We start from the raw sequence: 16839 nt of genomic DNA on the forward strand, positions 1-16839 counted from the left end.
GGGAGTAAGGGTTGGTGCCCCTAATCCTCCATGTTGTTCAAAGGTATACACTTATATCAATACAAAAAATCACTAGGTTTTAGAAAACATATCAGTTCAGCTAGAATAGGTGGGTTTCTTGAGAGCAGTGGACTGACTGCCTTTATTTAGTACTCTCCTTGCCCAGTAAGATTTTATATATATTAAGTGCTCTGCAGAGATGACACTTTTCTAAAACAATGTTACACTTGATTCAAAGTATTTTATATATTTTTAGTAGAATTTTCAAAAAAATACCCAAAATCATAACTTCAGAAAAGCACAAAACTTCAAATGTATTCCAAATTTGATCCTAATTTTACAACATGGCATAATGAAATAAATACTAGATAAACACAATTCCATCTCCAGTCTTGGGAAAAAAAATCTCTTCACTTTTCTGCACTTATTTTCAAATCTAGACAATAATGATGGCAGTGCATATATGCCAGTGAAGTTAGACTATATACATTTTAGATATTAAAGAGTTTGGACAGGTAAAACTCTCCACAATTTCTTTTTGTTTTTAAAACAGCTTTATTGTGATATAATTCACATACCACAGAATTTATCTATTTAAATTGGAGAATTCGATGATTTTAGTATATTCAAACTTTCACAATCGATTCTAGAACATCTTCATCATCACCCACTCCCCCCAAAACCCATCTTGCAAGCAGTTATTTCCCTTCTCCTTCCTCAACCTCCCCTCCCTGCCAGCCTTTGGCAACCACGAGTCTACTTTGTGTTTCTATATATTACAGATTTGTCTATTTGGAACACTTGATACAAACTGAATCATGTAATACATGGTCTTTTGTGACTGGTCTCTTTCACATAGCATGTTTTCTAACTTCACATTGTAATATGTATCAGCACTTCATTTCTTATTATTGCCAATATTTCGTTGTATTGAAATGCCACATTTTGTATATCCATTCATCAGTTGATGGGCATTTGTGTTGTTTCCACTTTTAGGCGATTGTGAATAATGCCACTATGGACATTTGTTTACAAGTTTTTGTGTGGGTGTGTCTTCATTTCTCTTGGGTATACACCTGGGAGTGGACTTGCTGGATCATGTGGTAACTATGTTTAACCATGTGAGGAACCAACAGTCTTTTTCCATAGTGGCTGACCCATGTTACATTCCTACCAACAGGTTATGAGGGTTCCAATTTCTTCATATCCTCACCAAACACTTTAAGTTTTTTTGATTCTAGCCATTTTATTTGTTGTGAAGTGGCATCTCTTTGTGGTTCTGATTTGCATTTTTCTGATGAGTAATTATGTTGAGAATGTTTTCATCCACTTGTTGGCCATTTGTATGTCTTCTTTGAAGAAATATCTATTCAGATATTTTACCCACTTTTGTCTTTTTATTATTGAGTTGTAAGTGTTCTTTACATGAGTCTCTCTAGATATAAGCCCCTTTATTACATTTATGATTTGCAAATAGTTTCTCCCATTTTGTGGGTTGTCTCTTCATTTTCTTGATGATGTCCCCTGAAACACAAATGTTTCTGGTTTTGATGAAGTTCAATTTATTTTTTCTTGTTGCCTGAGCTTTTGGTGTCATATCTAAGAAACCCTTGCCTAAGTCAAAGTCACAAAGATTTATGTCAATGTTTTCTTCTAAGAGTTTTATAGTTTTAGATCTGACATTTAGGTCTTTGACCCATTTTTGTGTGTTTTTTTATATTGTATGAGGTCGAGATCAAACTTCATTCTTTTGCATGTGGATATTCAGTTGTACCAGTAGAATTTGCTCAAAGACTATTGTTTCCCGATTGAATTGTCCTGGCACCCTGGTTGAAAATCAACTGAACATAAATGTGAGGACATATTTCTGGACCTTCAGTTCTATCCCACTGATCTATATGTCTACCTTTATGCCATTCAACACATTCTTCATTACTGTAGATTTGTGGTAAGTTTTGAAATCAGAATCAGGAAGGGCAAGTCCTGTCCTGCCATTTTTTTTTTTTTTAAGGATCGTTTTGCCTATTCTGTATCCCTTAATTTTCCGTATATATTTTAGAATCAGCTTATTGGTTTCTGCAAAGAAATCAGCCAGAATTGATGGGGATTGCATTGAATATGCAAATTAGTTTGGGGAGTATTGTCATCTTAATATTAAGTCTTCTGATCCACGAACATGGGATGTCTTTTCATTTATTTAGGTTTTCTTTCATTTCTTTCGACGTTATGTTATAGTTTTCAGAGTAAAAATTTTGTACTTCTATTGTTAAATTTATTCCAAAGTATTTTATTCTTTTTGTTGTAAAAAGAATTCCTTAATTTCATTTAGTATTATTCATTAGAAGGGTATAGAAATACAACTGATGTTTATATATTGATCCTGTATCCTGCAACCTTGCTGAACTCATTTATCAGTTCTAATAGTTTTTAGTGAATTCCTCAGAATTTCATAAACACAAGATCTTGTCATCTGCAAGTAGCAACGGTTTTACTTTTATCTTTCCAATCGGGTTCCCTCTAGACTTTTTGAATGCTAAATAAATAAACGAATAGCTTAATATTTGGAGGTGCTGTAATTGATATTGTATAGATGCACTGTTAAAACAGAAGGGGAAGAAAAAAGTGCTATCGAAGAAAAATTTTAACAGAAAAAGCAATGAATTGAGAGGCAAGAAATCTGGTTCCCATACCACTATTAATTACGTGTATGACCCTGAGCAAGTTCCTAATCCTCTTCTGGTTATACATTCTATTTTCCAAATCTTTTTCCACTTGGCATCCTGTGGACTTCTGGGGATATGTAAGAAGTAGATTTCCTCAGTTTATTCAGCTACCACAACCATGATTTTCACTATATATATTGATCATCAACCTCCTTTTCCATTTTTTTGTCCATCACAAAACAGAATAAGATTACTGAAACTGGAAGAGCAGCTGAAAGTATCTTCACATTGAAAGCAAATATAACTCTCAGAAAAGCACAACAGAAGATGTTGTGAGAATGCAGGCAATTATAAAGAGTTATCCCTTGGGAACAAGCTGGACTATCAAAAAATGCTTTAGGGGCTTGTGGAAGAAATGAGTAAAAATGAGCAAATGAATGGAGCATTTCCTCTAGTAGTGTACTAACATTTTAAGGATATAACTTAAGAATAATCAATAAAGATTTTTTTTAATGAAAAAAGTATGTTATAAAAATATACATTATCTGAAGTTTTCACTGCAGAGAATCGTCTTTTAAAACCAAAGTTTTAGGTAACATTTTTTATTGCAGTTTTGATTAAAATGTCAAGTGTCTCACAACATATAGAATCACGTTAAATTTTTCTACTATACATTAACTAGATACCTTCCTTCTGCTTCTGCTAATGCCAACAGTACTAGAATACTAAGTTATACTTGAATATTTTAAATTTAATTTCAGGTGTTTTGGAACCTTAGTTTTAATCTCTGACTTAAAGGAAGAGGACTATCCAAACAGGTACCAGAGACGTCTTTTTCCTTATGACACTGTAGAAAACTCAGAGCCCATTTTGCTGCATCTTGGAAATGGGTTTCTTCATTTCCAGCTGTTTTATAAGGCGGGACACACTGTTCAGTTTCTTTAATATGTGCTTTAGGGTTACTCAGTTTGTTGGCATCATTTTTTTTGAACTGGGCTGGGCTATGTTTCTGAGAACTCTGCTTCATTTTTTGAGTTGTGGACTTAGCTTTCCCAGACTCTGGGATAATTTCTTCACCAGAGGAATATTTGTCAAGGCAAACACTCTTCTTCATTACAGTTTTCCGAGTGGTTTGCCCATCAACTTTTCTACTATAATCTAAAGCAGTATTTGGTGGTCCAATTCTAACATTGGAGGTCTTTACTATTGGGTTATTGACAGAATAAGGTATAGAAGTATTTGCTTTATAGTTTTCTGGAAACAGCTGGTTTCCTTTTAGGACTTTACAGTTTCTAGATTCATTTTGCAAATGAATTCCTAGAAAATCTTTGGAAAGATGTGATAGACACTCAGAACTACTATTAGCAATACTGTGTTCTTGTACAGTAAGTAGGGACAATGTTTTCAGATCATCATCTGGTTGTACATTATTCTGAGGATATGATGATTTTATATGTATTCGTTCCTTTAAAGGTAAATCCTGAAGATGTAAATCAGTAATGCCAGAAAGTAGGTGCTCTTCAGGATCAGTCTTTTGAAGATCCCAATCGAACTGTTTATTAATGTTTGTAGTGCACCATTCTGATTCACATGACAATTGTTCTGTAATATTTTTAAAGCTATCAGGGATAGCTGTTTCAAGTTCCGATTTTACACCATGAGCAAAAGTGTTCCCTGGGATAGCTGAAGAATTACTAAAAGAAGTACCTTCCCAGTCAATGGTGCTCAAGTGCAGATCAGCAATTGCAGATATATTAAGGGATGAGGTACTGGGTTGACTAGATTCTGCAATCAGAGACTTACTGACAGCTTTAATTTGTTGCACAGCCAAAGGTCTTGGAGAAGATATTAACTGTTCTTGTGTATTCAAACAGGGAGCATCTTCAGGTAAAAGCAAGGTATTCAATGGCACAGTAGATTCCTGCGGTAATGTAGAATCAGGGGAAATTTCCAAATTTAACTTGGAATTCTGCTTAGAAAAGATTTCACATGTGGGTTTTAAAGTCATGTGTGATTGCAAAGTCATCATATCATCAGATTCTGGCAAACTGTTTCCTTTAGACTTAGTTTTCATGCCTGAAAGAAAAAGAAATATATAATACAATTAAAATCTATTTTATTCTCCTAATATGGGTAAACAAATTAAAAAGCTCAGATCAGAAATCTTCTGTATGATCAATTTTTGCCTTTTGTCTCAGAGCATTCCTGAAAATTGTGTTATACATAATTATAACAAAATAATTATTAATAAAATATTATAAAATATTATATTTTGGAAACAATGTTATAATTGAGTGGCATGTTATAAAATAATGTTGTAAGTTCCTCACTGAGTTCTGGGAAATAAAGAAAATGTATTTATAATCCAAAATATGTTATATATACTAGTTGCTCAATAAGTGGTTATTATAATTACTAACAGTCAGTTAAGTTAGCAGACTCAGAGCAGAATGGTCTATTCTTGGCTTTTAGATTTTAGAACAAACTGTGTCGAGACAAAGAAGAAGAAGTACAATCCTTACTCTTGATTTTACAGAACTTTCAGCAAAATCTGGACAAGATAGATTCAAATAAGACAGGTTGCTCTTTTGTAATATTTGTGTGCAGCCTAAATAGTTATCAAATGTGATACTTACTTTTTTGTTTCTTGCCTTTAATTTCTGACTTTTGTTTTTGATAAACAGCAACAACCTCAGGATAAGCTGCTTCAAACAATGATTCTTCTTCTATTGTTTGTAAAACCAATTCTCCAGGTTTATCTTCTATAGAGTAATGTTCTAAAGGATTAAAAATACAATAAAACAGCTTTAATTACAGATTTGAAATATTACATTTTTCCAGGTAACTTCAGTTTACCAAGTCAACTAGGTCATTCACAAATGGATAATTGATGCAAATCTTGCTTTATAACACCGCTATTCTAATAATCTGTTGATACTAATACAGAAGTGATTTTATTCCACCTGGGAAGAGCTGAAAAGAGGTTCCTTTTAAATTAGAACTTTAAATTTCTCTTGCTTCAGAGATGGTAGGAGCAGCTTAGAGACTAGGAAACTTTATTTAGATAAGGCTAGTTTGTTTTAATTTCATATAATAAGTGTAAAATTTCAGATAAAGAATGGAAACAATTTCCTAAAACTTTAACATTGGCTTTCTTTAGTGGTAGCTTCTGAAAAGGACAGAATTGAAATGGTCATCAAAACTATCACTATTTTCCAGATTGTTGTTTCAAAGGTTATCAATCTCTCGAGGACACACCCGGGCTTACTGGACTCACAAGCACCTGATAAGTGAAAATGAGAATGCTTATACGTAAACTTACAATAAGATATGTAAATAGTAGACTAGATTCTTGTATTTATCTTATATGAGGGGAAAACTCCATAAGAAGCCAAACTATAATGAAACTATTCCTTGATGAGTTTAAAGTAGAAACAATGGAAACAAGTGAACTTAGAATTAGTTCTTAGTTAAAGTAGCGTGGGGTACATTTTTTCCCTTAAGGGATGACTCCTACAAGGATAAGTGAAAGTGGGCACCCAATCCTCAGTTCTTAACAAAGGAGACGCACTGCCAAACTGGGTTAATGCCATTGTCTTTCCTGAAAATCTACTACAGTTGGTGGATCTGTTCCTAAACAGTTTTCAAAATTCTTTAGCTATTTTCCTATTATTGCTTAGAACGACTTATCTAATTCTTTATCACTTAATTCTTCAAAGTTACTTACAACTTTCATTTCATTTCAAATCTGTTCTCTCACTCATTCACATGTAATTATACAATCTAATTTCAAAGCCAAATATAAATGAATTTGGTATTATTTTCCCCTTTAAATGATCTGTGCTTTCCTTGCCTTCAGTTTTGGAGCTAATTCAGAGTTCACTGTATTTCTGCCTGTAGAAGAGAAGAGTAATTTGACCATTATAAATTCCCATGAAGGGCTTCCCTGGTGGCGCAGTGGTTAAGAATCCGCCTGCCAATGCAGGGGACACGGGTTCAATCTCTGGTCTGGGAAGATCCCACATGCTGTGGAGCAACTAAGCCCGTGCACCACAACTACTGAGTCTGCACTCTAGAGCCCGCAAGCCTCAACTACTGAAGCCCGCACGCCTAGAGCCGGTGCTCCGCAACAAGAGAAGCCACCGCAATGAGAAGCCCGCGCACCACAACGAAGAGTAGCCCCCGCTCGACGCAACTAGAGAAAGCCTGCACGCAGCAACAAAGACCCAACTCAGCCAAAAAAAAAAAAAAAAATTCCCATGAAAACTAAACAGAGTAAAGAAAGGAGAGGAAGAGCACCCCCAGGTGCTTTTCAGCAGCCCTGGTTTCTTTAGACCCAGCTATACAATGAAATCCAACGACTAGACCATTTGTAGCAGTATTTTCTTGAGAAATATAAATCAAAACTATTTCCATATTGTTTTCATAAACATTAATTACAAAAGAAATATCAGTTTAAGACATTGGAATAAAATTACTTAAGTTTTAAATATTTACTATTAGTCAACGGCTGTTTATATAGCACAGGTAAACTATGAAATTAATCCTTGGTGTATGTGATATATTTTCATCTTTATTTTTTATATACATACATATGTTTTACCTATGTATTTGATATTTGCTAAACATACATGACCAAATGTTATAAATTTTGCTTAAAGTGTATACATACCAGGCTTTTCCCATTCTACTTCAAAGCAATGAACTCCATTTCTGATTCGGTTTTTAACAATTCTGAAAAAAAAAAAACTCACTAATGAGGTTTAATTGCATGAGTTATTTGGAAATTTTCAATTTGTAGATTGAACAATTCAATTCCCATTAATTTTTATTGTTTTACTAATATTCTAAAAATGTTTTAAGAATTATTGTATGGCTATTCCTTTGACTTGTTATTTAAAAGAGAGAGTTTATAATTGTTAGATCTCATCAGTAGAGTTTTCCTCTTATTATTCAGTGTTCCTCTTTTCCATAATAATGATTTTTGTTTTAAAGTCTTTTTTGCTTCTGTTAATTTTGCTACATCACTTTGGTAAATATTTGCCTGGTTAAATCTTTTAAATCTCTTTATTTTCAAACTTAACATAGTCTTATTGTGCACATGACCTATAAAGCAGACTACTGTTGAATTTTGTTTACTCATCTGATATAATGTCTTTTAATAATGAGCTTAATCTACTTACATTTATTATGATTACTGATACAGTTGGATTCATTCATACATCTTATTTTGTGTTTTTGGTTATTAAGATTTTCTATGCTATTTCCACCTTTCACCTTCCTGTATTCTTCCGGTTTGATAGTTTTACTTTCTTATTTTATGTATTGGTTTTAAAGACAGAGATTGTATTTCTAATGTTTTAGTGGTTTCCCTTAACTGTTTACATGCATACTTTGGGAGTTTTAGTTTGTTATCATCATCATATACTGACCATCAAGCATTATTAAGGTATTTATATACAAATTTTTTCCATTCCATTTATTAAATTAGTTAAACATGTTTTATCAGTTTGTATGCTGGCCACTGTTAGTTGTTATCCACATCTTCCCCCTGAGTTCATTTTCCTTCTTGCTGAAGTCATCCTTTAACAGTGCTTTTGATGAGGGTCTGTGAATGGAAAACTCTTAGTCTTCACATGTCTGAAAATGCCTTGTCAACCAGTGAATAATTTTAATGATGTCTGGGTTGCCAATTATTTTTAGTCAAAGCTTTGAAATATTACTCCATCATCTTCTGGAATCTACTATTGTCGTGAAAGATGTATGCTAGCAGACTGTCACTCCTTTGTAGCTTATCTTTTTTCTCTAATACTTTCCCCCAAACTTTTTATTTTGAAAAGTTTCAAGAAGAGTACAATGAATAATCATATACCCTTCACTGAGAGCCACCAATTCTCAGTTTCAGTCCCTCCATTCACTTTACATTTCTGTCCCCTTTCTGGTCCACGGAAATAATTATCTAGTTAATCTATATCTTTTTATATTTATTCCTTTTAATAGTCTATTATTACTACATGTTTGAGGCAGAGAAGTGTGTCAGAGCATGAACTTACTATGTTATCTTGACTGTAAGCCCTGAATAAGCTTTTAATATTCCAGTAGACCTTTCCTCCATTTTTATAAAACAAAGAGATATATATCCCACTATTGAAGATACTAAGAAGAATATTTTAGATAAGATATTCCAATGAAAACACAGGGACTTATTCATACAATTCTTTATATTACCGAAGTGGCTGTAGTTGATTAGAGTTCCTTGTACCGAGCTTTCTTTCTATCATGTCATAGTGGGTCAACAGTACCAACAATTTCTCACACGCATAGTGATTGGGCCACTCCATTTTTTCAAGAGCAAATCTCTGTAAATATAATAAAAATAAAACAAGATCTTGTTATCTCTTGGAGACAAACAGCACTCTCAGGGTGATATTATCTTTTCCTTAAGAGATAACATTAGTTAAAGTTGTATCAATGAGAATATTCCCAGAAAGAACAGTGAGCCTCCTAAGGAGGCAATATGGCACAATGATGTAAGCGTGAGGGTTCTGGGTTTGAAGGCCAGAATATTTCCTAGATTCGGGTAAATTACTTAACCTCTTTTAGCCTCAGGTTTTCCCTCTGTAAAATATAATCCAGCACACACATTATAAAGTTAGGGAAGATTACACGTAATGTGGTAAATATAACAGCAAATTTTAAATGTTCAATGAATGTTGGTTGCCATTATCACTACTGTTGTTGGTAGAGCCAAGCAACAAGTAGTTACAATTTATTGAGCCACTCTGTTTCTTTAGCTACTATAGTAGGGGTTAATATAAATAATCTCATTTAATCTGCATAGTGACTTCACAAGATAAGTAATATTATTTCTATTTTGAGGAAAACACATATCCAGGGTCACATGGTAAGCGACGGACTGTCCAAATTTAAATTTAGGTCACTGATTACAAATCCCAATGCACTTGTAAACTATACTGTCTTCCATAACAATATACTGTCTTCCATAATAATATACAATAACAATATATAGCTTTACATTCTCTGGTTATTAGCATCCCTCCCCCAACATATCCCTGAATACAATACATCTGTACATGGTCTTTAAGGTGTCTTGTAAAGAACAGCATAATTGTGATTTGTCTTATGGGCTGCAAAGTATAGTTACTGTGTGGCAAAGGAATGAAGATGAGATGTAAATGCTGAAAAACACATGTGCACTCAAGAGCCATCTATTTCAAACTCCTCTCAGATCAGTCAAAGTGATTACCCCTTCTTATCTTCCTAGTATCCAACTCCACACTGTAAAATAAGAGTTTATTTTCAGATACCTGAAACAATAATAAATCAGGTCTTTGGTACCTGATTGCCATCACCAATTTATCCTTGTTCAAAAGGAATTCTTGAATAACCTAGCAAGAGAACAGAGAATAGCAACTGACATGTCAAACTTTTAAAAAAAAGCTTCTGAGATAAACACACGGTTGAATTATCACTCATTACCTCATGGAATGGGAATCCCTGACAACTGCAAGCTTTCCTGAAAATAAGTTATATACATGTTATTAATATAATCAGGCAATTTTAGATAGACTCTAAAATCATCCATTTAATCTCTTCTCATTTAATGGAAAGTGTCCTTGTATAGTATCCTAGTCATCAAGCTTCTCGATGAAACATTATTAAATTACTATCTTCTAAGATAGCCTAATTTTTGAACAGAATCTAGAAAAGGATTTTGTGAAACGTTATTAACCTACATGGGGGAAAGTTATGCGGAAATAATTCAACCACAGGTGTATAAATAGGCCACATCAGGAAACAATGAGCACAAAAAACTTACTTCTTAATACTGTTTTCCACTGCATTTAGTTGTCTCTCATGTTCTGTTCGGTGCCACTCACAAGGACAACAGTATTCATAATCATGTGGCTCGCAATATCGATCAGTTTTACATAATTTGCATCCATTACGTTCATGATCCTTAGGTGAACCTTCATGGAGACACAAAAAGTATGACTTTCACTGCTTTTTAGAGTTACCTTCTATGTACATTTTTTTTTTTTGCCCTTATCCAAATTTTCAAAAACAAATACTGCCTAGCACAATGCCTAGCATATAGAAGGGTTTCAATACATTTAGGCCCAATAGAGTAATGAACACAATAATAATTCTTACGATAAAGTAGATCTTTAGCTATTACTATCACATGACACTATTTTTTTTCTGTAAATTACCCTTCTGTCTGAAAGTGTTAATTTGTAATATGAAATTATACATTTATAATAATCTCAAATGGAAAACTGTGGTGTATGCGGTAGCTACATACAAGAGAAAAGGACACTATTAGTAAAACATTATTTAGTTAATAGAATAATTCATGAAATGGTTTCTTTAATAAGAATATGAAAAGAATAGAGCAGTTAATTACCTCTGCTAGTGGCTAGCTCTCAGTTACTGTATAGCTATTTTTAAACTATGCTTGGAACATAAATTCTGATTGTGGCCTGGGTGTGGGGTCCTAGTGCCCAGTAAAAGGAAAGCATGACTACCTTCAACACTTTTGAGAACACAAAGAACCTACATAACTGATATGACCTAAATCGTCATTTATAAGGTACCAAAAAAACTACAGAATGGCCTTTTATCTATAAAAACATTGATTTCTTCCATGGTTTCATCTATCATTTTAAAAGGCTAATGAAAACATATTAAGACAAATAGATAAAGCAGAATTTCTTTTAAAAGATGAGCTAACATGATCTCTTAATCTCTCCTGAGAGCAAAAGGCCTTTTTAACCCAGTACATGTCAGGGACATCATATTTTTATCAAGACTAATGAACAGGGTCCAAGCTACTTAACAGTGAACATGTATTAGAAATTAGTTTTAAGTCACTATCTCCACACACAATAAAAATGCACTATAGGACAGTTAAGAATTCTTTAAATATATGAATATAAATCACTGATACATAAGCAAATGATTTCACTTCCATTTTTCCCTAAGATTTATCAGTACAATTTTTTCCCTTAAAATGGATTTCTATATTGAAAACATAATTTTAGGGTCAAAGTAATCTGATAACATAGTTCGAAACTGCACATATCCTATATTTATCATTTACATCACGTTATTTCATTCAATAAATATTTATCAAGTGCCTACTGTGTGTATGTGACACAACTCCTGACACTGAGGGTTCCCAATCTGATAAGGAAGGTAGGTATGTAAAAAGTACTATAAGAACAGAGATGAAAACGTAGGTATCAGACAATAATATTCTAGAGATATCATTCCCTATGTCTGCTTACCTGGATGGGAACATACAGAGCAATGAGCCAGTTTGCTAACAACTGCTGGTTGTGAATTAGAGTAACAAAATTTTTCATTCCATTGATTAAACCTTTAAAAGAAAATGGTATTAAAAAAATAAATAAATAATAAGGTCACCAAAATGCCATGTTCTCAAATATCAGGCTATTCTGTTCCTTTCCACCTGCCTACTTATTTTTCCTTTGGCGGTAAAGTTGCTGTCCCAGTCTGGGGACATAAAAACATAAAAAATTAAAAATAACTAGGGGGAAGTTTAGTCTAAATTAATAAAAATTGGAATGACAGATAATTATAACAAAATGTAATCTCATTATTTTCAAGCGTGAAGGCAAACATTTTATAAAATGTTGCCAAAAGTACATATTTGCTGAAACTGTCTCAATAAGAATGATTTGTAGTTAGCCAGGTGCCACATTTGCTTGCTTTTCCTTATTTTATTCTTCACAATTTCCAAATGATTCCTTAACTCACCCCCAAGCCAAAGTATACCTTTGCTTTTTTGCTTTGGAAAACAGTAATCACTGATGTTAATAAGAAGTTCATTAAAGTCTTAGATCTATCAGTAGCTTTACAGCTGAAAGAGAAGCACTAAAAGAAAGAGCATGACTATTTGAAATCCTTCTCATGGTCACCCCTTCTTCATTTCTACCACTTAATGTTTCCTTTCATGTACTCACTATCTCATAACTACTGGAGGCAAGGACTATTTTAAGTCTCCCAGAGTCCTAGTTCCTTTCCTTTTTATTCATTCTATACTTTATCATCATAAATATTAATTTTTATAAAACTCTGCCCTCATCAAGTAAATATAACTGACATGCTTTCAAAACTAAATAGCACAGTTTGTAAACTTTAATATACTCTGTATCCTGTCTTGAATCCTCAGATTGTACAGTTAATTCATTAGAGTTAACGTATTACTAAATTTGTGGCTATAGAACAAAGGGCAGTCAAGAAAAATTTTTGATCAAGTGTTATTAAATATTTGCAACATGTCAGGCATTTCATTTATAGAAAAATATAGTATCAAAATATTTATATAAAAAGTAATTTAAAATATAAAATTAATTTAATGTTAGTTTATCTTTATTTGTTGATGAAATAGTCTAAAATAGCCTGTGGCAAATGCCCATGGTTATAAATAAACGCATTTGATATCTTACTACTTGTGTTTGTAATGAGCTAATAATATTGAAAAAAACAAAATATGGCTTAGGACATATACTTTTCCGCTTTCTTTGGAAAACTTCTGAATAAATAAAATAACTGATTTTAAATAAAAATACAGATCATCTCAAAAATACAAAACCTTTTTTTGGAAAGCACAATACTTTTTGTATTCACTATTAAGTTCAACAAGAATAAAAGACTAATGTCACAAGAAAAAGTAATTTTTAGTTACCTCTGAAGTAAACTTTGTCCTTTCAAAATCTTTATAAGTTTTAATGCTTGCTCTTTTCCAACTCCAGGGACTCCCTTTCAGAAAGTGGGAAAAGAAGTTCAAACGTTAATCACTAGGGAATAGATAAATGAAGGGTGAGATGTCCATTCAATATAAGATTGTGTAGCTCAAAGAATGAGGTAACTGTGTGCAAGACACATTGTTACGTGTAAAATGAAAATTGCAGAATAGCATACAGTATGATTTAGGTTTGTAAGTTAAATAACAATTATATTGTTAACTTATGCAAACAAAAAAACCACTGACTGTTTATTTTAGGAGAGGGAGGAACAGAATTTTAGAGGGCTTTCATTTTCTATGTTAATTATTTTGATAGTATTTTAATTTGACCTAACTTTCTGTTATATTCGTAATCAGGAAAAGGCATGTTCATTTGATTATACGAACATATAATATTTAAAGATCCAAACAACCAAAGAGAACAAAGGAGAATTCCAAGTTAACTCTTGAACTTAATAACTTAAGAAAATTAAAATAAGCATAAGTTTCCTACACAAAAAATATATAAATAAATGTATATTCACATGACAACTTCTGGTTTACACTGAGTCTCCCAGTTCCTATAACAGTTTATTAATATGTCTTTGTAAGCAAGGCTGTTCTTTAGCCGATATGCATCAGGAGAGACATACCAGTGTTAAAATACTTCTAAACTTGTTAGTAAATAGCCAATGCCCATGTACCCTGAGCGCCTGCCAGCAAAGGGGTCTCTCCCTTAAAATGAATTCCCTTTCCAACCCACCTACACTCAGGATTCAGCTAAAAGGGTAACACATAGCACAACAGAGGGTATCCAGAAGCATTTTCCATCTCTACAGCCTATGTCTTTAGTAAAACAGTTGCTGGATATTTTGTATGTCACCCTTCATGTATTAGCATTTAGTTATATATTAAATTTTTTTAAGCAGATCATGATAGTAGAGTCTTAAAGATCAATAAGTACAATGATATAAATAGATAGCAGTTTTGGTTGCAAAGAAACAAAAAATCAAAATAGGTAAGGCTAGTGTATAATACCACTGCAGCTAAAATTGGTTTCTGTGAGTTCAAGTTTGCAAAGTTTTTCTTATATTCAACACTGAGCTGTTTTTAGACTTTAATTATGATACAATTACATATGGGAAACAAATCTATTTCAGAATGAGAACTATAATAATTATTTTCTATGTTGTTTAACAGTTCTTTTCCTCCTGTTTTCTTTTTTTACTAGTTAAAAAAAATTGTTGATTTCTCTATTTGGTCACTGGTGACACAGATTAGAAATTACAGTTAATAATTTTAGTATCCTACTATTTTTTCCTCTCCCAAGCTCTAGTGAAAAAAAATTGTATGTCATCCTTCTTTAGACTTCTCTTGGGGATAGAGTCTATAGTATAATGAGGGGTTTAGTAAGGATACAAAGATGATCAGCAGGGACATAATAACAGGACTATATAAAAATAGTAGGAGCTACAATACAAGTCATTTTATATATTTAAACATCATATTTATGAATGTGGTTATCATGGTAATTCTTAATTCATCCCTCACCTATTATACCTGTTACAGAGAACTATATTGTGTATCTTTTTTTTTGTTCTTGTTTTTTTTGTTTCTTTTTTGCGGTACGCGGGCCTCTCACTGCTGTGGCCTCTCCTGTTGCGGAGCACAGGCTCCGGACGCGCAGGCTCAGTGGCCATGGCTCACGGGCCCAGCCGCTCCGCGGCATGTGGGATCTTCCCGGACCGGGGCACGAACCCGTGTCCCCTTCATCGGCAGGCGGACTCTCAAGCACTGCGCCACCAGGGAAGCCCTATATTGTGTATCTTAAGATATAAAATAAAAGGTTTTCATGAGCAAAACTCAGTGCAATGCTAAGAGGCACGGAAGGATGAATGGCTTAACCCAATAATCATGTTGCGTAGCAACAGTAACAATAACACTGAGCATGTGCACAAATAGCTAAAATGGAGATGCAAAACTCAGACGACAGTGATAGAAACTAATACTGGCACAAGACAAGGAAAGAGTAATTCCTACATTTCTCTAAAAGGATAGTCAAACGTGAATGTGAATCTCTTAGAGGAATGGTTTACTGAGATTTAAGCTGTGGTACTAGTTATGATTCTATTCTCATTTATAACATTCAGTATCATGATGAGCAAGCTGTTTAATGCCACTTGAAATGCTGATTATTTTAGTTACTGAATAGTTTATTACACCTATATTCTAAATTAGGTTCTTAATTATATAAAATGATATTGTATTCATATTTATGCAGCATGTAAGGTATCAAAAAAACCCCATTATGAATAGTAAATAAATATGGCAATTTCAGCATACCTTTGGAAGATAATCACAGCCAAGTAGTATTGCTAGCCCAACCAGAGCATTTCTATCCAAACCTAGTTTACTCTTGATGTATGACATTGTATAACAGTCAACATGTGGGTCCTAGAAGAAAGAACAGATTCAGTTTCATCTTCAAAAATCTAAACAAAAACAACATTATAAAAATAATTTGTCAAAGCTGTCTCTAAATGTTTATTCCTAAAAGTTTAAAATTATCCTGATCACCAGAATCTTCATAAAATCTAACACTTCAATATCTGGAAATAAAGTCATAGTTTCAAAAATGGCTTTAAAAAATTAACTATAGTAGTCATTTTTTCCTCTTTATTGTTTTCTGGTGTCTACAAAAGTAGATTTTCATCTTGTACAATTAAGCACTGTAAAATGTATATTATAGAAATTGTATATTATTGTAATTACATCATCAGAAGTTAACTATCATTAACAGCATCAGGCATATCCTTCTAAGAAACATGTTCTTTGACACATACATACAAATATTTATTACTCTATTTTTAAGTAAAAATAGGATTATATAAAAATACTATTTTGCAATATTTCTTGCCCACTAATATAACTGGATATCTTTAATATCAATAATACATACCTTTTTAATGATTGCTTACATTAGACGGACTCTAAGGCAGTGTTTCTCAATGGGAATACTGGGAGCATTTTCAGAAAGATAACAGAATTTTTTTGGCAAGAGGTTTAGTCTCCCTGGCTCTAATCCACCAAAGGTCCACAGTCTCCCTTGCCCAACCTTGAATAATTACAAGCAAAATGTCCCATGTATTACCTCCCTCCATGAGAACTGTGGCTGTATTTAGCCATTCTCTATCAATGGGCATTTGGGTGTTTGCCAAATTTTTGTAATTAGTGACAATGCTGCAGTTAACATCCTTGTATATCTCTCCTTGCATATTTGGAGGTGTTTTTGAGGCTTACTAAAAGTGCAAATTCTGGGTCAAGGCAATACATAGTGTATGCAATTTTATAATATATAGTTGAAACTGATTTAGAATTAAACCTTGTGAAACAAGTCAAGCC

General features: G+C 33.1%; 1 protein-coding gene across 2 annotated transcripts in view; it reads right to left on the reverse strand.

The window, feature by feature from the left end:
* Nucleotides 1–432: 432 nt before the first annotated feature.
* GEN1 (GEN1 Holliday junction 5' flap endonuclease) overlaps nucleotides 433–16839 on the reverse strand; it is a 31818-nt gene continuing 15411 nt past the window's right edge. Inside the window, exons 4-13 of one of the 2 annotated variants that reach the window (XM_067703660.1) lie at nucleotides 15781–15891; nucleotides 13399–13472; nucleotides 11975–12066; nucleotides 10504–10654; nucleotides 10164–10200; nucleotides 9992–10072; nucleotides 8892–9022; nucleotides 7336–7397; nucleotides 5300–5440; nucleotides 433–4739 (exon numbers count right to left, since the gene is read on the reverse strand). In XM_067703660.1, the coding sequence (XP_067559761.1) occupies nucleotides 3421–4739; nucleotides 5300–5440; nucleotides 7336–7397; nucleotides 8892–9022; nucleotides 9992–10072; nucleotides 10164–10200; nucleotides 10504–10654; nucleotides 11975–12066; nucleotides 13399–13472; nucleotides 15781–15891 (2199 nt within the window). In that variant the 3' untranslated portion in view covers nucleotides 433–3420. The remainder of the gene's footprint in view (nucleotides 4740–5299; nucleotides 5441–7335; nucleotides 7398–8891; nucleotides 9023–9991; nucleotides 10073–10163; nucleotides 10201–10503; nucleotides 10655–11974; nucleotides 12067–13398; nucleotides 13473–15780; nucleotides 15892–16839) is intronic. The other variant, XM_067703659.1, reaches the window with a different exon arrangement.

Source organism: Pseudorca crassidens, chromosome 14 (genome assembly GCF_039906515.1).
Source record: "Pseudorca crassidens isolate mPseCra1 chromosome 14, mPseCra1.hap1, whole genome shotgun sequence".
NCBI classification, from domain to species: Eukaryota; Metazoa; Chordata; class Mammalia; order Artiodactyla; family Delphinidae; genus Pseudorca; species Pseudorca crassidens.